At 45.3% G+C, this 22,495-nt stretch overlaps 2 protein-coding genes across 5 annotated transcripts; both read left to right on the top strand.

Annotated features, from left to right (window-relative positions):
• The first annotated feature begins 401 nt into the window (after nt 1-401).
• Nucleotides 402-4,727, top strand: LOC111860783 (uncharacterized). Its single transcript, XM_072706652.1, has 6 exons — nt 402-598; nt 1,345-2,873; nt 3,061-3,180; nt 3,325-3,394; nt 3,600-3,776; nt 4,094-4,727. Exons 1-6 carry the CDS (start codon nt 472-474, stop codon nt 4,228-4,230), a joined length of 2,160 nt encoding a protein of 719 aa, XP_072562753.1. The 5' UTR covers nt 402-471; the 3' UTR covers nt 4,231-4,727.
• Nucleotides 4,728-5,426: 699 nt separating this feature from the next.
• On the top strand, nt 5,427-19,372 carry gnb2 (guanine nucleotide binding protein (G protein), beta polypeptide 2). 4 transcript variants are annotated; one of them, XM_023845047.2, is made up of 10 exons: nt 5,427-5,784; nt 14,711-14,820; nt 14,950-14,988; nt 15,094-15,200; nt 16,144-16,207; nt 16,359-16,521; nt 17,441-17,507; nt 17,708-17,909; nt 18,156-18,372; nt 18,472-19,372. In XM_023845047.2, exons 2-10 carry the CDS (start codon nt 14,764-14,766, stop codon nt 18,576-18,578), a joined length of 1,023 nt encoding a protein of 340 aa, XP_023700815.1. In that variant the 5' UTR covers nt 5,427-5,784; nt 14,711-14,763; the 3' UTR covers nt 18,579-19,372. The 4 variants fall into 4 exon arrangements, with proteins under 4 accessions (XP_023700815.1, XP_023700818.1, XP_023700814.1 ...); XM_023845050.2 differs by lacking the exon at nt 5,427-5,784 and adding an exon at nt 6,631-6,651; XM_023845046.2 differs by lacking the exon at nt 5,427-5,784 and adding an exon at nt 7,877-8,676.
• The last annotated feature ends 3,123 nt before the right edge of the window (nt 19,373-22,495 follow it).

Below are 22,495 nucleotides of genomic sequence, written 5' to 3'. Positions count from 1 at the left end.
TGTCCTCATCTCATGAATGGCTATAGTGTCTTGTGCTTAGTCAAATCAGTCCTTTTTTTAGTATCATAAGTATCTTGTTTTATGAACGCTAATTTAGCTACCTTAATAAATGGACAACACCATGATACCTCGGATTCCGTACTTTTGTTCTGAAACAGAGAATTTAGGCCGAAATTAAGTTATACAGGAAAAGAGATAAAGCTATAATAAATATAGTAACGCCACTTAAATTCGTATACAGGAAATGGTAAAACTTTAATGTTTTGAAAGTCCCCCTAAATTTAATTAAAACAACGTAATTATAATCACCGAACGCTAAAATAAAATCATTATAATATCACAGTGCATTGCATGACTTTTAATTGTTTCGACGTTAATTAGGTCCGTAGGAAAAGCAGCTGTGGGGATTATTGGTGGTGATTTGCATGCTACGCCAGCATTTATTAGCGTTGCACGAGGTGTTTCGGCTTAATGAGTGATGTTGCGGTGTGGCGTGTAGATACCCCGACCAGCTCCGCAAGCCGCGCTGCTCTGTTCATGGTCACGATGGCTGAACACGGATTTCATTTATTCGTCGTGGCTTTTGCCTTATTCACATGTGAGCTTTTTCCTCCCCCCTCCCACCACTTGTGGCGTAGCTAGCTTATTTGCTAAGGAATCCTTATTTGCAGATAATCCATATTTTGTCATTGATGATGGCAAGTTTAGATTTGATTATAAATTTTGGCATTTCTTGGGCGCTCAACTGAGCCGCCTGTTCTGTAACGTCGGCAGTATGTGGCAACTTAGAGTGTAAAACGATTTGTTTTACGATGGTTTTAACAGCACTGTTGTTTAGAGGAAAAGTAATGCTGAAAAACGTCGTGTAATTAAACTTTCATTCAGAGACCTGTATTCCATAACGAGAGGAAAGCGTGTTGCTGTAGCTTCTAAAGTTGGTGATAATCACTCGCACCAGCATTATGAGGAGACTTCATCACCAATTACAAACCGGCCAGTTCAAGGCTATTTCCTTGCACCTGAAAGTTAAAAGTACCGAATTCTTAATTGTATCAAAGCTCAGCTTTAAAGACCCCAACATTTGGACTGTTATGCAGCGGTCTGGTGATTCCACAGCCTTGTGGAGTGCATACGATTCTACATTACATTAGCAAGATCTAAAAATGTGGAGGTTAATTTGGACATTGACTCATTGAGTGGAGTAGACTGCCTGGCTCAATGTCATGAACTGCCTTGCTTTTATAAATGGTATCCAGGTTAATTTAGAACTGTAGCTTGTCCTGTCTGGTAAACCAGCATGTAATCTTACACTTGGATCACTAAATGATTTCTCTTTTGCTTTAGGCATATCGTTTGCCCAGGATGAAATTTATGCAAGCCCTACACCTCTGGTGTCTCACTCTTGGACCACAGCCTTGTCGCCACCTTCCATGGACACAGCCCCAGAAATGGAGACTACTGGGGTTACCATGGAGTCTGGTACCATGGCAACAGAGTCGACATCAATCTCTCAGTTTACCTCAGACTTGGCTCCCTTGATCACTGTCTCCAAGAACGGGAGGCCTTTCATTGTGCCACTTTTTACACTACGGCGCACTGTGCCTACCATACTTCCAGTGAAGTCTGCCTTCACTGAGTCTACAGAGGAGCTGTATACAACTGAGTCACCTGTCACGCTGGGGGAAGAGCCATTTCCGCTGGAGGAGCCCTTTCCACTGGAGGAGCCCTTTCCGTTGGAGCCCTTTCCGCTGGAGGAGCCCGTGACCGAGGAGCCCTTTCCGCTGGAGGAGCCCGTGACCGAGGAGCCCTTTCCGCTGGAGGAGCCCGTGACCGAGGAGCCCTTTCCGCTGGAGGAGCCAGTGACCGAGGAGCCCTTTCCGCTGGAGGAGCCAGTGACCGAGGAGCCCTTTCCGCTGGAGGAGCCCGTGACCGAGGAGCCCTTTCCGCTGGAGGAGCCAGTGACCGAGGAGCCCTTTCCGCTGGAGGAGCCAGTGACCGAGGAGCCCTTTCCGCTGGAGGAGCCAGTGACCGAGGAGCCCTTTCCGCTGGAGGAGCCCGTGACCGAGGAGCCCTTTCCGCTGGAGGAGCCCGTGACCGAGGAGCCCTTTCCGCTGGAGGAGCCAGTGACCGAGGAGCCCTTTCCGCTGGAGGAGCCAGTGACCGAGGAGCCCTTTCCGCTGGAGGAGCCAGTGACCGAGGAGCCCTTTCCGCTGGAGGAGCCAGTGACCGAGGAGCCCTTTCCGCTGGAGGAGCCAGTGACCGAGGAGCCCTTTCCGCTGGAGGAGCCAGTGACCGAGGAGCCCTTTCCGCTGGAGGAGCCAGTGACCGAGGAGCCCTTTCCGCTGGAGGAGCCAGTGACCGAGGAGCCCTTTCCGCTGGAGGAGCCAGTGACCGAGGAGCCCTTTCCGCTGGAGGAGCCAGTGACCGAGGAGCCCTTTCCGCTGGAGGAGCCAGTGACCGAGGAGCCCTTTCCGCTGGAGGAGCCAGTGACCGAGGAGCCCTTTCCGCTGGAGGAGCCCGTGACCGAGGAGCCCTTTCCGCTGGAGGAGCCAGTGACCGAGGAGCCCTTTCCGCTGGAGGAGCCAGTGACCGAGGAGCCCTTTCCGCTGGAGGAGCCAGTGACAGAGCCCATCACTGAGCCTTTCCCGACGGAGGAGCCCATCACAGTAACGACAGAGTCCATTCCAACGGAAGTGCCTGTCACAATGCCTTCCACCACGGTCATAACCACTTCCACCCCAGCTACAGAGCTTACACCAACCAACAACTTGACAATGGGCAACTACACCATTGCAAGAGGGGGTGGCTCGTGTGTCAAGGCTCAGATGGCCCTAAGAATACGAATTGCCTACAGCACAGTCTATAGGAACAAGGTATGCAAGTGACCTTCGTGCTGCCTAGATTCCTGTTTGAAGCTTAAGGGTTCCAAGCTTCACTGTACTTGCCATTTTTATTCTTGCAGTCAGTGTTTGTTTTAAATCGGCTGCATTTTCATTTTGGTGGTCCTGGGCATAGGCTGAATTTGAGTTGTAGTTCTAGTTTTCTTGGTGTCTCCCTCAGTCTAATGGTACCTTCATCATCCAACCTGGTGAGACTGTCGCTACGGGAGGCTGCAGCAACTCCACGGCAACACTGCACCTCAAGTTTGAGGAAGGAGTGGTTTTCTTTCGTTTCCAGAAAGTAAGCTTGGCTTCTCGTTTTCATGACTGTTCAATTCAATGTTTAGTGACACTTCAGTCACTCCATAATTCAATTAATGGAACAGACAATGTCCAACAAGCATTTCCATTTTGTTGCTAATGTCTGTGCCCTCGTTCTCTCTAGAACGTGACCCTTGGTTTAGTCTACGTCAGCACTGTTGCCTTTGAGCTCACTTACCCTTTCGTCGATGCAGGTAACTTTTTAGGCAGTAGTGCATTATGATGATGATTCACGCCTGCCTGATAGCTTGTGTGCAGCTGCACTCTGAAGCTGCTTGAACTTTTAGAATTTTTGGACCTTCAAGGTGTGTGCATGACGTAAGCTGAAAAGAATTTTTCTTAATGTGTACAGCATGGATCGAAGCTATTGGCCAATAAGACTAACACTAACACTATTAGATCCTGAACAGGGAACCTATAGAGCCAAGAATGAGTCTCTGCAGATGTTCAGTGCGGCAGTACACCATTCTTACGCCTGCAGCAGCCAGTCCGTGTCAATGGGACCTGGGCTCTATCTGGATGTGAGCCAAATAAAGATGCAGGCCTTGGAATTTGACGGCAATGAATTTGGCCCTGGTATGAAGATCCTGCCCATTACTCAAACCTGAATTCTAGTACATTATTTCACTGATGGGTTAAATTCTCAGTACTTCAGTAAATGTGTTGGCATAGTTTTGGGTCTTTGTTGAATGAATTAAGTGTTCCTCCCTAGTCTCCAAGTAAGGAATTGATGTTAACCAATATTTGCATGCTTCCAGTCTGAGGTAGCCTTCCTGAAGGTCTTGTATTCCTAGCAAATCTAAGCATATTCTCTCAAGTTACTTTAGACAAGTCTTGGCTTTGAATGAAAAGCAGTTTTTCTGACCCTTTGCATCCATTTCCTCCCAATACAGAGGACCTCTGTCCTGGAGACAGGGACCACCAAATCGCTCTGGTGGTAGGCGTCCTTGCACTTGTCGTCGTGGTGATTGTCATAGCGGTCTGTGTCCTCTGGAGGAGGAGGAGACTGGATGGATACCAACCCCTCTGAAAACCCTGGATCCTCCACACAGTGACCTCTTCCCTGTGTCTAATTCTGGACCTCTGCCTCGTTTTGCAGTCATAGGCATCTACTGCTAATCCCTTGTCTGCTTTTACACTTTCAGCTTTGCTTTTACTGTACTGCTTGTGCCTTAGTGCCATTTTTGAAGTTGTTGCTCTTTCAGGGCCTGGTAATTCAATGAAGGTTCTTGGTCCTTCAGAGGTTACTCTGTATTACCCATAATTCATCTAGTGTAAACTGAGGATTGCTGTTCCTTGGGTGCAAATTTGATCTTGTATGGCATAATGTGAATATTTGAGTGGTTAAGGCTTTATATCTGGGAATGAAATCCTCTAAGCTGTGTCCATAGTCATTTTTTTTGATCCTTTCCAGGACTGGATGTAACATGTATGGAATAAAGGTCTCTCTTGGTAAAATCAGCGCATAAGCACAGCTGCTGCTGGTTCAACTCGCCTAATGGAAATAAACATTGAATGGTGGAGTAACTTGTGTCCATTGACTTCACTTCCACTTTATTTGATGTATATGAAAATGTATTTGTCTCGGAAGTTTAAGACATGTGAAGCAGTACCTCGCCAAAACTAAACCTTTCATATTGAATCTTATGGCAATGTATCATTGACCATTTGTGAGTGTGGCCGTTCAAAAATGTCTGACACACCCTCTTTTCAGAAAGGGTAGATCTGTTAATCCATTGTTTATCCTAAGCATCACCTCACCAGGTTAATTGGGCTACGTTGAATCGAAATTGGCAACCAATGGAAAATGTTTAGGATTAGTGTAATGAATAACACGACTTAAAATGTATCAGTACCTACACACAATGTTCTCAGGGTACTACGAGATTTTTTTTTATACACGCTAGACACTAGTCGTAGATGGTAGAATGCGCCCAGCTTTATGTACGATTCTCGGTGAAACTCTTGGATTTTAAGAAAACGACTATAAGCTAAATGAATAGTTCCGAACCGACCCATAACACTTGTTCCTATTCAGTGAAACGTTAATGCGGGATTATTTTGGGCTTGTGTGAAAATGTTCCCGCGAAAGCTTTCCTTGTGAGCAGCTCATGTCTTTATACGGGCAAAGGGAGAGTGCGCTGATTATCTTCTGTTAACGCGCACTCGCCTCTGATTGGCTCAGACCGACGGCGCACGTGGCGTTCGAAGAGAAAAGAAACCTCTCTATTTGCGGTATTACCTGCTGGAAGCGCACGCGTACCTTTTGACGATCGAACATATTACAGTAAAGTCCAGTAATTAAAAAATAACTACTGATGAGCGTAAAAGGGGTGGGGCTTATATGAAGCAAGTTATGTGGTGGAACATTAACCGTTTAGATGCCCCAAAGCAGGACAATCACTTCGTACTGCCGAATATTCTGTCTCCGCTTCCCACGTTTTAATTATTGTCCTCCATGCTGCACGTTTCAAGACGGAAAGGGTGTGCACTGCTGACTAACCATAACGCTGTTCTGGAGGGGAGACTGGAGCAAGAGCGACTGAGAGGGAGTGAAAGAGAAAGAAAGGAAGGCAAATAAGAGGTAAAGCGACGGGGAGGGGGGTCGGCGTTTCGTCATGCGGTTCTTAAAATGGATTACATAAGGTTGAGATTATAGGTAGGTATGATTGTCTATTAGGTCTAGGAAGCGGTAACATGGATCCGTTTTTTGTGTATTAGATGTAATTTACGATGCGTTGTCACATAACCTGTCAAATGCATTCATAGAGCCACAGGGACGTGTAGTGTAGTGGAACATTATGTTACACTTAAGTTTGGGCGGTTCAAGGTGATGCAGTTGTTTTCAGCGCGAGTTTACATCTGTTTAATCGTGATTTGTATCTGTGTTTGCAAGTATGACCACCCCCACCCTGTACACAGTTGATTTTTGCATAACTTAAGACCCAGAGCGTGAGTGCTCTCTTTGCCAGCACAGGCTAGAATCGTCGCAGTGGCTGTTGCTAGGCAACCTATTCTCCGTTACTACACTCCCTAATGAGGGTTTCTGAAGAAGTGGCCAGGTGGCACATACCATCACTGTACTTTTTACAGGGGTGTAAAATGGAAGTTGGTTTTCCAGCATAAGTACCCACATGCTGATTTGGAACGTGGCACTTATTTTGACCTTGTGCTGGAACCTGAGATTAGGTACACATTGTTCTGTGTCAGTCAGAATTCATATCCACTGTCCAACCAACAGTGCATAAAGTGGGATGCACTATTTCTCGTTCATCAAGTAGGGAGGATAGGAAATGCTTGCACAATTGGTCTGATCACTTTCATCCCACTGGGTTTCGCGTGAGATATTAGGGTACCGTGTGCATACGTGCAGGCAACACCTGCGTTATCTATCCAATGACATCATTTCCTGTTGCGTTTTCAGGCCAGATTGCCTAGAGGGCCTGAGACGGTGGGTTAATTTTTCTCCTGTATCATTCCAATGGAACGTTATATTCTGATAAAGTTGTATAGTTGTATTAGGTTACAGTTAACAAAAACTATGAAATTTATTTTGACTGTTGAAGTATCAAATGGTGCATTGAAATATATGTCGGATAAACCCGGATTAAATTATATAATATGCTGATCGTATTTACGAACTGATTGACCCTCGGAACTGTAGTTTGAACAGTGTTCCACAGTTTAACAATACTTGTTTAAGGTGCAGTTGCCCAAATGAGTCGTCATTTGAATCTTTTCCCCTGTGTTTCTGACACAGAGCATCGTTAACCCATCAGTTAAGCAAAATACTAATTGAAACCGAACAGTCTAAGTGGCTGTGATTGTCCAGGGAACAATAGCAGCCTTCTTCATTTTTTTAAAGCACAGCCGCATCCCCTTGAACCCAAAGCTAAACCTTAAGTAGATGTTTTCAATATGTACTGTTGCTGTAAAGGAACAAAAACGACCCCATAATTGTCCCATATGAGAAATGTGCAAGTTTTTTCATGAATCGAAGCATATATGTTTTAACCAACACAAATAAAAAGTGACGTGACGTTTGATTATTTGGTTTCGCGGGTTTTCTCTTCTAAGATACCGTTATGAATATAAATAAAGTAGGAATTGCAAATAGATTGCTACGGTAATATATAATGCCTAAGCTTCAAAAAAATATTTAGGTGGTGATTTGGGGGGGGGGGTATTTGTGGCAAATCCACAATCATGGGTCAAGCAACACAGATATTCGATCATTTAAATATATCGTTTGGTTGGAGCATGGGTGGTATGAAGTTTTTAAACATAATCAAGACAGATTACTTAGGCAACTATTTACCACGGTGCAATAGTTACAAATAAAACTTGGGGAAAACCTACTTTTTGTTACTAAACGTATAAATATTGAAGAAATCAGATAACACCTGAACAGTCATGTATTTCATCTGAAAGTCTGTGACAGTCACGTGACGAACGAGACGGGCTCACTTTCCAGCTGAGCAGGGCGCGAAAAAATATCGAGCACATATTTGGATTACACCCCATGTTTTATTTAAGAAATTGAAATTATATTTTGTATTTACGTTAGATCTTTAATATAACATACATTTTTAAACATGTCCTGAATTATCCTCAAACCAATTTGTACTGATTATTTATCAACCCCCCCTCATGAATGCTGTGACCACTGGAGGACTGATAAACAATGGTACAGTCTCACTTAATGGGTGTGGTTGAATTGTGCGTATGAGGATCTGCGTTTAAACTCGGCGCATTATAATGGTGATCGCTTAGGACTTGTGGCTGTGTGTGTTTTCTGATATATTACAGCGTATGAGGATGTATTCATAACTAAATTCCTGTGTTTTTTTTTTTGCTATTGTTGCACCAATGGACGGGTCTTATACACCTCTGCCAAGACCTGTGTGATTGTACTTTCCGCTTTTGCAGTCATCGCTTTGCAACCGGAGTGCGAACCATTTTTAGTTTTTTTTTTTATAAAATAATTGGATTTTGGACGAGGTGGAGACGGACATAGCGAAGCGGGGGTAGGGAAGAGGGGGAAGAAGCGACTGTCTAAGGGAGAGGGAAGGAACAGAGGGATTGTTAAAAACAAACAGAAGACCAAGCCACCGATCATTTTAAGCTTTAAGGGCTTGTTTTAGGATAGTTTTCTGCGGTTGAACTAATCCGTTGGGCATCTCCGCATGTTCACATGCAACGTTCCCAAAGAACTGTCTTTTCAGCCCCCAGAATCAGTCGGAATTAAAAGAAAGAAAGAAATCCTGGGAGAAAAAAACGGGATTACAAAAGAAACGAGAACAGTGGAGAACTCGTATGTTGAAGAGGCCATATGAAAAAATATTTTGCAGCAATACATTTTTAAATTTGCGCTGTCTTTTTTTGTTACCTGATAACTCAATAACCAGGATAAGAAAGTGAAAGCAAACTGCTCAGAAGTCTGTCTGCATTTGCTTTTTTGAAGACCGAGAAAAAGGTTAGTTTTTGTCCCCTAAATGACAAAAATCTACCAAGACTTAAGGCTCGTCCAGCTCACAGGCTCCCTGTAGGGCCGTTTATGAAGCTTTCGCCTAAATACGTAAATATGGAGCCTTAGAATAAACCACACGGTCTCAGGGCGGTGAAAATGTAACCTATACATTTATGCAAATTCAATAACGTGACATTTCCCACACTGCACAGAAAAGTGGTTTGTGGCATGATCTTACCAAACAGTCTGTCGTCTTATGCACCGTAAAGTACTGCAGAGCGCCACATCATATTTGTCTATAAATTATTGCTAATCAATTTGTGACAACAATGAGAACACTATCTCGCCTGGGGAAATTCTTAGACACATAGTAATACGTTGCATCCATATGCTGACGGGTTATACGGATGCACCGGATTCTGTACTTGTCAGTGTTTTATAATTGATGTCACGCTGCAGAAAATAGGAGCGTGCAGCTTAGGGTGGGTGCTGTACTGTTGATGTGCTGTTGCTCTTGGGAAAAGAAGCGGAAATGGGAACCGTGTGCATGCAACTTGTGGTCCCGGATAGACGCCTTGGATTACCGGCATGTTACAATTCGTGGAGGCGGCTTTGCAGCCCAAACCCAAGCCCCAGGCCTCTCAAATGATCTTATTGTGCGGCTGCACGCCATGTTAAATGGATACGTGTTGGTATAATGAAAAGATTGAAGTCACGTTTCACAACTACGCTTTGATGGCTGTGCCTGGATCCGCGTGTCGATATGTCGGAATTTGGGGCCGGGATTGGCCCGGTATGCAGGGCTGGGTTGGCATACGGTGCATTTTCTCGGTGGGCCAGTGGGTATGTGTGTCGGCAAAAGTTGTCACTGGGCACCCCCCCGGCTGGCAAATTTCCCCGTGGGGACCCTAAAGTACAAGACCGATTTTTAATCTCAGTCTCCGCCATGTCACTATGAGACTGTAAGGGCCGTTTCGTGGATAAACTACTGTCACCGGCTGAATGCTGATCGTACCGGTAATGGCAACGAATCAGTAAGTCGGTTTATTCGCGGGTGGGGACTACTCACCAGTTTTAAAAAAGAAAACTCATCAGTGTGGGCTACATTGCTTTGTGGGTTGCACAGGAAATTATATATTAAAAAGGCGCGTAGGAGAGGTTGAATCCTGTTTACGAAGCTATGGAGGCCAGCTGCAGATGTGCAGGAAGGAAGAGCCGCCGTGCTTTATCTGCTTAGGTGCGGATGTGTTACAGTAGCTGGGCTGGGGGGGTCGTGCTATTCCTCACCGATCACTTCTCTGGCTAAATATAGACTGCGGGAGGCTGTCCTGATGTCAGCACGTACGGTCAGTCCGCAAGAGCACCGTGCATTCATCGTCCTGTACCGTTTTGCTAAAATCTGGTGTTTTCTGCACACACCGGCCCTGCAAATATAGCTGGTTAGTGTGGTAAAACCCACAAATACTGTTTATTATGAAAAACGCCCCCACGTATTTGGGCGGTGGTATAATTCACGGGGAAATGTTTAAAGGTTGTTGTATTAAAGTACAGCCCGTCGGAGTGGATTCCTGCTAGGATGTAGCCATCGGCCTCTGCTGGTTATTAGTTGATTCAGGGTCAACCTCGATGCTTCGGTTTTGTGATGATTTTGGGAACATACAGTGCCAATTGAGTCCCGTTTGATCTGACGATTAAAAGCGCAATCTTTGTACAGTGCTGAATTTTTTTCCCCCGAAAGACATTTTAATAGGCCTATGTGATTGCGTGATTACATGCCTTTAAGGCGGATGGTCACATTAAATGTCGTTTCCTTGCATTGTTTCTCACTGGTAACGTTCTTCAAACAGCTACCCTATATCCAGAGGTCTACTTTATGACTGTATCAGTGTATGTTTCTATGTTACAAATACGAAGTAGCAGGCATCAGAAGCACTTTGTGATCCCAGAAGGTACTGTGATATTGTGGTTTTTTACCCTCTGCCTAATTGAGCAGCTGCACTATGAGACAGAGTTGAGCTAATTTCCCCCTGTCGCCCTCCATTAAGGTCCTGTGATCCGTCTGCTTGGAGCTTCCCCCGGGGAACGGGGATCCAGATAATTGCTTCCTGCAGTAGGAGGGGGTGATGCTTATGGGGACTTAAAAAAAGCGCAACACCTGTGACTCCCAATGAATTGCTAATTTAGTTGCAATATTATGTGTTAGTTTTAGGAGTAGACGGACATCTGTAGGGCCGGCTGTGGCTGTAGGCAGAATAGGCAGTCCCTTAATCTTTGCCTAGGGCCCCTGAAAAGGCAGTTCTGGCCCCATTTTGATGTATATATTTCTGTACACCCTACCTGAGACAGAATGGAAATGATGGGGGGGAGGTCAGCTGGCAGAATGGGCCTCACATGCAAACCAAACCGCTTCTCGTTTGAATTACTGTTGAATTACTACTGGAATGCTCGCTGGCGCCCCCTGTCCCGCACTCACCGTAACGAGTAAATAAAAGGGTTGTTAGGAAGTACTGGGGTTTTCTGTTGGTGTTTGCTATGCAAAACTCTGCAGAGCAGACTCTGCGACCTGTGCGAGAATGTGAACCCTGAGCTGGGCTCCTTAATGCAGATCAGCCTGAGGCCACAGCACTCCTGCTCGACTTGTCTGGTCTGGACTGGTGTGTGTTATGGTGCGTTCGTGACATCACGTCCGACAATCTCCCGTTCGAGCTACTCACATCTCGGAACAAACATGGCTGCCTCCATGAACACGATGCTGTGTGTTGTTGCTTTATATTTTAGCAGGTTTGGAGTTTTCCAAATGGAGAAATGGAGATTTTTCCGAGAGACAAACAAGAAACACGAACTAGTCAAACCACATTAAAAGCTTTATAAAATATTTTAGTACATTCATAGCGATATTCTTTTTTCGAACGGTAAACAAACTACAAACAAACCAAGTCGCCATGTTGAAATTACGTCACAGGGGCAACTCGGACAACAAAATCTTGTCCGACTTCAACGTCATAAAAGGGCCGTGTTTCCGACGGGAAGTGATGTTTTTCGTGACGTATCGTGACGTTTTCATCCGAGTTCCGACTTGGAGAGAAATAATCGAACGCACCATTAGTCTCGGCAAGTTCAAGCTCTCAGTGCTGACCCCTGTGGGTTGTTATGAGACTAGCGGTCTTTTTGCTTATCAACTGTGCACATGCAGTATCAACTAGGCTTTACAAAAGTAGTAGAGGATGACTATAATTATGTCAGGTACTCTTGTCATCAGAGATGCTTTTGTAGTTAATTAGCATAATAAAGATATTTTGGTGTTAGGATTAGGCTAACTTGTTCTTTTCTGATGACAGCCAGCATGTACATGCACACACCCGTACTGGGCTGACTTTCTGATATCGGTGCTAATCCTAATCTCATTCCCTCTTATCAAGTGCTTCTGCATTGCTGATTTTCTGTGGATGATATTTCTGCCTAGATTACATCAGATTAGGGATTACGTGGTGGATGGTTCAGGGTTACACTGGTTTATGCTTTATGTAAACATTTGGATTACGGAACTCGATCTGAGAAACACAAGTGGCTTTTAACAGAGAATGGAATCTGTATAGTGTGTGAGTGATGCTGTTTGCATTGTAAATTGCTGGTAAGTGTTTCTTTAAAGTCTGAAGGAAGTACAGAATGTCTCAAATACTAATACGTCAACATTTTTTTTACGGGAGTTTCTGAAAGAAAAGATCTGCGTCCGCAGTACTGTTATCGCTAGTGTTGGAAAAAAAACCTCTGCGTTCACAGAGGCAAATGACGTAGCTATAAGAGTGATCGTTAAATGTATATATTTCTGACATTTTTCATCTTCACATTTAACCAAAGCTTTTTTTATCATATATTTTTAGAAGTGGTGCACTTTATATTTGTTGTAGCTCGAGCACAACGTGTGATTTAAGAACATAAGAACATAAGGAATTTACAAACAAGAGTGGCCCATTCGGCCCATCAAGCTCATTTGGGGAGAACTTAACTAATAGCTCAGAGTTGTTAAAATCTTATCTAGCTCTGATTTAAAGGAACCCAGGGTTTTAGCTTCCGCTACACTAGCAGGAAGACTATTCCATACTCTAACTACACGCTGTGTAAAGAATTGCTTCCTCAAATTTGTTTTAAAATGTTCTCCCGCTAATTTCCACTTATGGCCACGAGTTCTAGTATTTAAACTAATATTGAAATAGTCATTTGGCTGAACAGCATCCAGACCCGTTAGAATCTTATAGACCTGGATCATGTCCCCCCTTAGTCTCCATTGCTCAAGGCTAAACAGATTCAGTTCCGCTAACCTCTCCTCGTAAGACATTCCTCTAAGACCAGGAATCATTCTCGTAGCCCTACGTTGCACCTTATCTAAGGCAGCAATGTCCTTCTTGAGGTACGGTGACCAAACCTGCACACAATATTCTAGGTGAGGTCTTACCAAGGAATTATATAAATGTAGCATCACCTCCCTTGACTTAAACTCCCCACATCTAGAGATGTAACCCAACATTCTATTGGCCTTTTTTTATTGCTTCCCCACACTGGCGAGAGGGGGACATGGAAGCATCAACATACACACCGAAATCTTTCTCATAATCAGCTACCTTTATTTCAGTGGAACCCATAAAATATCTGTACTTTATATTTCTGCTCCCTGCATGGATTACCTTACATTTATCTGTGTTAAATTTCATCTGCTAAGTATCAGCCCAGTCGCTAATTAAATCCAGATCCCGTTGTAGCCTCTCTGCTGCTAGATCAGTATCTGCTGCACCACCCACCTTGGTGTCGTCTGCAAATTTAACCAGTTTACTGTATGTATTGGTGTCAATATCATTAATGTAAATTAGGAACAATAGTGGTCCTAAAATTGAACCCTGCGGTACCCCACTATGAACGCAGGCCCACTGTGACATTGTGCCTCTAATAACTACTCGCTGCTTTTTGTCCAACCAAAATTTTTTATAATTTTAGAAGTGGCAAAGTATCTATTTTAAATCATTTATTTTGACTTTCAAGGTTACTATATTGTCATCAGCAGCTTCATACATGTACAAAGAGTAATGAAACAACGTTTCTCCATGGCCCCGGTGCAACATATAGTAACATATAGTAACATATAGTGCACTTAACATCACAGTAACAGGGTGTGCAAGGTGCAAACAGGCAGTAAATAAATAGTTCAGAGATAATAAATTAAAAGTGCAGAGATGTAATAACTAGACTTTGATTACTAAGAAAGTTGTTTTTTAAATACTTGACTGTTGATTAATTTCACACACAACCAAGGTTTACAGTAAATGCACATTTTTTATTAAGCAAAAGCGAAATATCACAGTACTGCAGCGTCGCAAAAACACAAAGCCGTACATAAAAGGAACCATCACAGGAACAACACAGGGGTCCAGAAATGTAGTCACTACACGTCTCACTCTCTTCCCCTCAGTTTCAGCCACTCTCATGTTCGATGGCTGGGTGTCTTTATGATAAGCTAGAGCTGCACTTAAACTCGGCTCAGGTACAGTCTCGTTTTGGGCTCCACAATAGCTGAACAGCATGTAATGTACAGAAAACATGATATAGATGCGCACAAGTAAACAAAACACCATAGGCCAGTTAGCGAAAGCCCTGTACGTCCTCCATGTTCACATGTGGCTTCCTTCCGTGAAAATAAAGGTAAAGCGTTCTTTAGTCCCATGAAGAATAAACAATCAGGAAAAAAGACAACGAAACGAAGAGAGCTAATCAGGAATGGGTCACGAGCAAGTACGAACCAATCAGAGCTCACTGCTGTAGGCGTAACACAATCTTTATGTTTATGAGTGGCTGCACTAATGTGTTTACAGAAAGATTAGTTGCCGGAGAGCGGTGAAATTTTTCTGGGGAAGAAAAAAGATCCGTGGTAATGTGAACAGAAGGCAAAATAGGAAGGAAATTTTTGCGTTAGTAAACAAAAATGTATTAGTGCTGATTGGTTATCATTTAACTGTATTCCACTCCCAGCTCATCCAACCTTATTTTCCAGGTTGTTCATTGGCTGAGTTGCGTGGGATTGACAGGCAAAGTTCCCAATCGAGGATGAGCGAACTGGAGCAGCTGCGCCAGGAGGCCGAGCAACTGAGGAATCAGATAAGAGTAAGAGATTTGGGGCGGGAGGCTGTGAGCTGAGGCCTGGAGAATCCGGGTTCAAGCCCCACTGTGCAGTATGGACCCGGATGAAGCTGAACGCTGGTGTCAGGGACTGTATCTCTTGCTATTTTACAGGACGCCAGGAAAGCATGTGGAGACTCCACCCTGACCCAGGTACAGCCGCCACACTCTGTGAGCGTCTCGGGGCATCATGGTACAATGGCCTGCCCCCAGGGATCCGGCCGCATGCTCATCACTCTGGGTGTGTATGTGTGTCAGATAACAGCAGGCCTGGACCCTTTGGGCCGGATCCAGATGAGGACCCGCCGAACTCTGCGAGGTCACCTGGCCAAGATCTATGCCATGCACTGGGGCAACGACTCAAGGCGAGTTTTTCCTGTTTACCCCTGGGATGCCGGTGCTGGGTCACATCCTGTGTGCTAATCGCAGTACTATACTCTCTTAGACCTCAGTGTGTATGTTGATGCTTCCATGTCCCACTCTCGCCGGTGTGGGAGAGAGGTAAGGATCATGCACTGATACAGCACGTTGCCACACCCACCACATGACAAACCACCTCAAAGATGAGAACCTGAGTGCAGCCATGTAGCAGGTGATACCTCAGCACCATACTAGTCCGAATGGACCAGTGCGAGTTTTTTTACAGTGGCTGGAGTGCCAGTCCTGCCACCAACCCCCAAGTTTTTCCCCTGTAAGTTGAAGGACCTCCTTATAGGATGTAGATTAACGTCATACCCAGGATGAAGCAATTGCAGGTTAAGGGCCTTGCTCAAGGGCCCGACAGAGTAGAATCGTTCTGGGCATTCACAGGATTTGAACCAGCGACCTTCCAGTTACTGGCACAGAGCCTTAGCCTCAGAGCCACCACTCCGTCAATAGGATGTTGGGTTACATCTCTAGGTGTGTGGAGTTTAAGTCAAGGGAGGTGATGCTATGATTATACAATTCCTTGGTAAGACCCCACCTAGAATATTGTATGCAGGCTTGGTCACCATACCTTAAGATGGACATTGCTGCCTTAGAAAAGGTTCAACGTAGGGCTACAAGAATGATTCCTGGTCTTAGAGGAATGTCTTATGAGGAGAGGTTAGCTGAGCTGAATCTGTTCAGCCTCGAGCAAAGGAGACTAAGGGGGGACATGATCCAGGTATATAAGATTCTAACAGGTCTGGATGCTGTTCAGCCAAATAGTTACTTCAATATTAGTTTAAATACTAGAACTCGTGGCCATAGCCTCTTACTGGGAGTTCTGGTTCCCAGTCTCCTGGATGATCATTCTCAGTGGAATGGCTTCCTCTCTCTCCACAGGCTACTTGTTAGTGCATCTCAGGATGGGAAACTGATTATCTGGGACAGCTACACCACCAACAAGGTAATTCCTCCCCAGCCAAGTGAAATAGCCCCCAAAGGCTGTAAGGTGTTAGTTTTGTGTATGTGGCCCTGTGTGCCCTCTGCTGTGTGTGTGTGTCATTGATTTCTTTATCTATCTGTCCAACCGCATTTCACCATGCCTGTCTTTCCAGGTGCACGCCATCCCCCTGCGCTCCTCTTGGGTGATGACATGTGCGTACGCCCCCTCGGGGAACTTTGTGGCCTGCGGGGGGCTGGACAACATCTGCTCCATCTACAGCCTGAAGACCCGGGAGGGCAATGTGAGGGTCAGCAGAGAGCTGCCCGGCCATACAGGTACTCATGTAGTCACATGACAGGTCACATGACAGTCACATGATTGGTCACATGAGTCTGATGACAGTCACAGGTTGCCCCTCAACTGTGCATCAGCGTAGTCGCAGCATCTCTCATTTGCACACCCTGTGTGTCCTTTTCTGCACAAGAAAGGTGTGGATTTTTGTAGTTTTATATAAAATAGCTCCAGCAATAGTATGGGATTTTAAATTATAGTAAATGGACCTCCTTAGGTGTGTTTCATAAATCCTCCAGAACACTATCAGTGCACGACGAGTGTGATCTGTTAATCTGTATAAGTCCTGTTATCAGGTCAAACATCCCTTTTCTGTGAATGATATTGGGGTCGGGGGGGGACTTTGTCAGACTGGTGAGTTTTATTGAGACTGAGCAAATCCCTGGCTCCTCCGAGACGCCACCCCTCTGGATGTCATTTAATTAACTGCTAGTTAATTACAGGAGTGCCGTCGGTATCCATGGCTGAAAAGCCTCCCTGGCAATCTCCCACTTGGCTGCAGCCCTAAAATTTTGAGCCCTGGTGTTTGGTCCGTAGTGTGGAGAGAGAGAATATTAGTAACATGATGTCCCTCCATGGTCTTGCGAGTTGTGGGTGTGGCCACTTGGGGGTGTGGCCAGTCATGGGGGTGTGGTCACTGCACATCGGCGAATGCAGAGACTTTAAGAGATGCTGCAGCGTTTCTCTAGTGTCTGTCCTCTGCTGACGGCTCATTCTATGTGCTGCTCACCCCAGCAACTTCATCAACACAACAGAACAAGAGCTTCCTTCAGATAATCAGATTAATAAACAAGATTAACTGGTGGGAGGTGAAATCCAGCTGGCCAGTGTGTGTGCGTGCAGCGCTGACCTCAGATCAGACGGTTCTTGGTCTGATGGTTCCTGGGTGTCCCTCTGTCGTAGGATACTTGTCCTGTTGCCGCTTCATCGACGACAATCAGATCATCACAAGTTCAGGAGACACGACCTGGTGAGTCACCTATGTCGTTTTTAAATATGGGCTGAAGTGCTGTTACCCGATGTTTTCCTTTTACCTAACACTTGATATCTTTATTCTTCAAATGAAATGCCCAGAAGTGCCTCTTTAGTCCCTCACGTAGCAGAACATAGAGATTGTTTTGATCCGCTCGCTCTGTCTGACCTTCGCTGTGGCACGCGCTCACCCCCCAGTGCATTGTGGGACATCGAGACAGGCCAGCAGACCACGGTGTTCTCGGGCCACAGCGGCGATGTCATGAGCCTGTCCCTGGCGCCGGACTCTCGCACCTTTGTGTCGGGTGCCTGCGACGCCTCCATTAAGCTGTGGGACGTGCGGGACAGCATGTGCAGGCAGACGTTCATCGGGCATGAGTCGGACATCAACGCTGTCTGCGTGAGTGCTGGGGGGGAGGGGGCACCAATGCTATAGCAGCTGAGCCTCCAGGTTACTCAAATCCTCGCTTGATTGGCGTGTGAAACGCATCTGTCCCTCCCTACTACCCTGTTTAATGTTGTCATTCGTGGTACTCCACCTGTCGCTTCCTCTTCCACCTAACCAAGAGTTCTCCATCCTATTTCTCATCCAAACTCCATCTACCTGCAGGTTCTAAACTCATCTCTCTCTCTCTCCCCGGCTCAGTTCTTCCCCAATGGCAGTGCCTTCGCCACTGGCTCTGACGACGCCACCTGCCGGCTCTTCGACCTGCGGGCCGACCAGGAGCTCAGCCTCTACTCCCACGACAACATCATCTGCGGCATCACCTCCGTGGCCTTCTCCCGCTCGGGCCGCCTGCTGCTGGCCGGATACGACGACTTCAACTGCAACATCTGGGACTCGATGAAGGGCGACCGAGCAGGTGGGCAGCAGGGGGAGCTATAGAGCACTTTGTCGTTTTGGACTGATATTAATTGATTACGAGAGGTGGAGGCAGAAAATAACCCCCCACCCCCCACAGGAGTGCTGGCCGGCCACGATAACCGCGTGAGCTGTCTAGGCGTGACGGACGACGGCATGGCGGTCTCCACCGGCTCCTGGGACAGCTTCCTCAAGATCTGGAACTGAGAAGGAGCAGCGGCAGGCGGCCACACACATGCATGTAACATACAGAGTGCACGGCCCCACAAACGCACTGTACATACGATTAAAGACACACGGGCTGCGGCCGTGCAGCTGGCTGTACATAGATACACGCGCTGAGGGGAACGGTAGAATATGGAAGGCATTTGGCGCCCCCTACAGTCACACATACACACGCATGTACCATAAGCCAAATCCATACCTGCGTGTGTATGTGAGAGACATGTGTATGTAACCCTACCGCCTGCACAATGTCCCCCTTTCTGCGAAAATAGAATCCAGTACAGCATGCAGGGGGGGGGCACAATTCTGGGACTTTTAACCTCCACATGCTCTCCCTTTCTGTGATGCTGCGTTTCTTCAATTTGGGTAATAAAGAGGGTGGTGTAGCTAACCGAATGGCTCAAACGACGGCTGACCAATGGCAGTGCAGGAAGCAGGGTCATGTGACTCAACTTGCTGTTCTCTCTTAATGGGTTCTAACCTGTTTGTATATATACACATGTATACACACAAGTCAATGTTAGTTTTTGTTTCAATGTTTTTTTTCCAATTTTATATGCTATATTTTTCCTGTGTGCCTCAATACTTTCAAAGGATTATTAAGTACTAATATTGAACTCATATGGCTGAAAGCAGTGAAAGGCGCTGAAAAGGGGAATTAGATTAATGTTATGAAAATGATACAGCAGAAGAGTGGCTGTCTTCACGTTGTTGGTGTGGTATGTCTGCATTATAATGGTATACATTGTACATAATAAATATCCATAAATACCCAACATCGTTGGCCTGACCCTTGACCCAGTTCAGCATTTCTGACTCGGCATAAATGCCGTCATGATTTGGAGTTCCGCCTTTTGCCGTCAGACGTTTGACTTGAACCTCAGGCTTTCAAAATGACACAAATACAAGCAGATGACAGATATCAATATATTTATTTGTTTTGCATAAAGACTTTACAGACTCGGGCTCTCTGTCAACACAACCTTAAGACTCCATCTCCTAAGTGTCGAATACGCAAGTTCCGGAAATAGGTGTGGCCCATCCTGAAATGGACGTAGTCTAAAAAAGAATTTCGTCAGAATTAAGCAAGAGAATCATTAAAAATCATACGCAGATTGTAAAACCTAAATACAGATAAAACTTCATTTTGTAACAAGCTCTGTCTGATCTTCAGCGCCAAAGGCCAACTGTCGACCAAGCCCCAGTGCCTCGAACGAATCGCATAAAAAAAAAAATGACACCATATTACGATACTAATTTCTAGAATGCAAAATAACTGCTTAAAATGCACACTCGTAGTAATCAGGCTAAACTGACTTAAGAGTTTGTTAAAAAAAAAAAAAAAAGCTGAAACACGGACAGCAGAAAATAATAATAAAAAAACTGATTAAATAAATTGTGAAACAGGCCTTGGGGGACAGTGCTTAATGAGCATCTAACGAGTTAGCGGACATTCAGAGAGAAGGCGGGGCTGCAGCCCCGGCCCCGCCCCCTCCACAGACACTGCAGCAAATACAATGAGACAAATGCCGTCAGTCAGGAATTATCTACTTTCAGACAGATCTGCTCTCGTTTTCATCCTGTACAATCACAGCCGGTGGCCGAACCCGTTCACCACCTTAATCTATCAAAAATTGAGAGAACTCTTTACATCCTCCACCTCGCCACACAGGACAGTACAACGTGCGATTTTTTTAAAACACAGGCTGGCATACGTTTTAAACGTTATAAGCAGTTCTGTTTCAAACTACAGAAGAGATGCTGAAGAGCCGGACTTGTGAGTTATACAAGAAGTAGAAGCCTGTTAACCAATTGCTGCAGAAATACACCCATTTACCTGCTCTTCATGAGGGCGGCAAATCAACTAACCGGCCAATCAACCGACGGATCTCAGACTGCTCTACATGAGCCACTCAGAGGATAGCGTCCTAGGTCGGCTGCCTGTGTCACTTAATTGGTTGACCAGCCCTGGACATGGCTGTACGCGCAGGGACACACGAGAGGTCGTGTATCATCAAAACTCAAGAACAAACAGTTTTGGCACTTATTAAAGCAGAAAAACACCATAATTTGTACACATGTAGTTTAATTCCTGCTACTTCATTAAAACTTTTTCATAGACTATGGATATAAAATACTCGGAATATGGTATTTAATCCACCCACATAAAGCTCATGTTAAATCTCAACACCCTTCTCCCCCCCCCTTCTCTCTGGTCGCCAACGACTCACATCCATGTCATATAATAAATCACATATTAAAGCCTTTCAGCACATCTTGTGCATGAACCACACTCACTTTCATTGTCTCTCGCGTCAAGGTGCAAATCACGAACCTCTGGACACGCCCTCCTCGCCTCATTAGGCTAAAACTGTCTCCATCAGCATTTACCAATAATGCCGCCTGGGTGCAGCGTTACAGAAAAGTCCATTTAGGCAGGAGGGGAGGCCAGAGTTGGTATGTTCTGGTCTGAGCAGGGATGGTATGTCCCAGCTCGCAACTACCATCTACCGACACCAGCGAACCCCCCATTCTGGAAGGTGGAATGCACACAGCAGCATGACCATCGATATAGCGGGGAGTTTACCAAGAGTTCTTAAAATGCATGTCCAGACTAGCCCCAAAACATGTTTACGTAACTGTGGAATGACAGATAAGAAACAAATGCGTAAAAAAGGAATTACACACTGAGCTGAGATTAAAATAGATTTTCTACACGCGTGTTCTTTCCACCTCCTATGTTACAATAAGCAAATTTACTCCGATACCTGGTGTTGTGCACTCAATAACCTGAAGCCTGAAGAAATTTGTAATAAAAGAGCACGACAATTAAGCTTTTTAAACCAATAATTTTTTAAATGTTTAAAAGAATTATGAATTACCCACCATTCACCAGTTAAAGTGCACTTCACTGCAGAAAAGAAGAAATTGAGGAGTTGGTGACCTCTAGTGGTGGACCCCAGAAGTGCCACTTCTCACTCCCCATCCTCCCCTCACTCCAAGGCACTATATAGACCGCATCCCTGTCAGAGTCTAACTTAACGCACATAAACACATTTTGGATTTAGTCTCAGCCGGGACCCCGAAGTGCTGCGTGACACCCGAAAGACGTTTGACGTCCGTGCCGGAGTCGCGCGTGGCGATCTGCCGGTCAACGCGCTTCCCGTCTACATGCGATCTGATCATAGGAGGCGCGGATCCGTGTGCTGTTTAATTACGATACAAATATATAATGTGGAGCACGCCTATGAAAAAGTAAAACTTGACTGCAGGGCCGTCATGGACACTGCGCATATGAAATTTAAGGATGCTTTTCTAAAAAAAAAAAAACTTATCCTAAATTAATGTTTAATCCCAGTACACTCCTATGATGTACTGACATTAATGAATAACATACGGTTGAGCTATTTAAAACTGACTTTGGGTTATACAAAAAGTTAGGGGGAAAAAAGACAATGTTTACAACCAGTTCTGTGCTGTTTAGAGACATAGGCACCTGTCTGATTCATTATACTAAACTTCATATTAGAAAAGACGCCACAAGGGAACACGAGTGGATTGTCAAATGATATTTTACCACATTCAACCATTATTATATTATTAATCTGGATGTATAATCAAGTTAAGTATTTTGATTAGCGTTAAATAATTAAAAAGGGGGTAAACACCGCCTTAGACATTCCGACGCCGCACTGTAAAAGTCACTGCACTCCTGCACTGCTTCAGGCCACCTTGTCATCTGTAGCTTAAAAAGTCACTGGCTAGTCAGCATAGAGTCAATGCTGGCTCAGGAACCACATAAATATTGCTCTTCTGTCCCACCACACCCAAACCAAACCAGCCCCCCCCCCCCCCCCACCCCCCAAACAAGCTCAGCCAAACATCCCATTCCCACGCCT

This window comes from Paramormyrops kingsleyae, chromosome 24 (genome assembly GCF_048594095.1).
Source record: "Paramormyrops kingsleyae isolate MSU_618 chromosome 24, PKINGS_0.4, whole genome shotgun sequence".
NCBI classification, from domain to species: Eukaryota; Metazoa; Chordata; class Actinopteri; order Osteoglossiformes; family Mormyridae; genus Paramormyrops; species Paramormyrops kingsleyae.
The sequence above is the reverse complement of the archived record's forward strand: the minus strand, read 5'-3'. Positions and strand labels throughout refer to the sequence as shown.

Bases quoted from the DNA above. Each gene is read 5' to 3' on its own strand.
- LOC111860783 (XM_072706652.1), top strand. From the start codon at position 472: ATGAGTGATGTTGCGGTGTGGCGTGTAGATACCCCGACCAGCTCCGCA. The intron at 3,181-3,324 runs GTAAGCTTGGCT...CGTTCTCTCTAG, and splicing joins TTTTCTTTCGTTTCCAGAAA to AACGTGACCCTTGGTTTAGT. The intron at 3,395-3,599 runs GTAACTTTTTAG...TAACACTATTAG, and splicing joins TTACCCTTTCGTCGATGCAG to ATCCTGAACAGGGAACCTAT.
- gnb2 (XM_023845047.2), top strand. From the start codon at position 14,764: ATGAGCGAACTGGAGCAGCTGCGCCAGGAGGCCGAGCAACTGAGGAAT. The intron at 14,821-14,949 runs GTAAGAGATTTG...GCTATTTTACAG, and splicing joins AACTGAGGAATCAGATAAGA to GACGCCAGGAAAGCATGTGG. The intron at 16,522-17,440 runs GTACTCATGTAG...CCTCTGTCGTAG, and splicing joins AGAGCTGCCCGGCCATACAG to GATACTTGTCCTGTTGCCGC.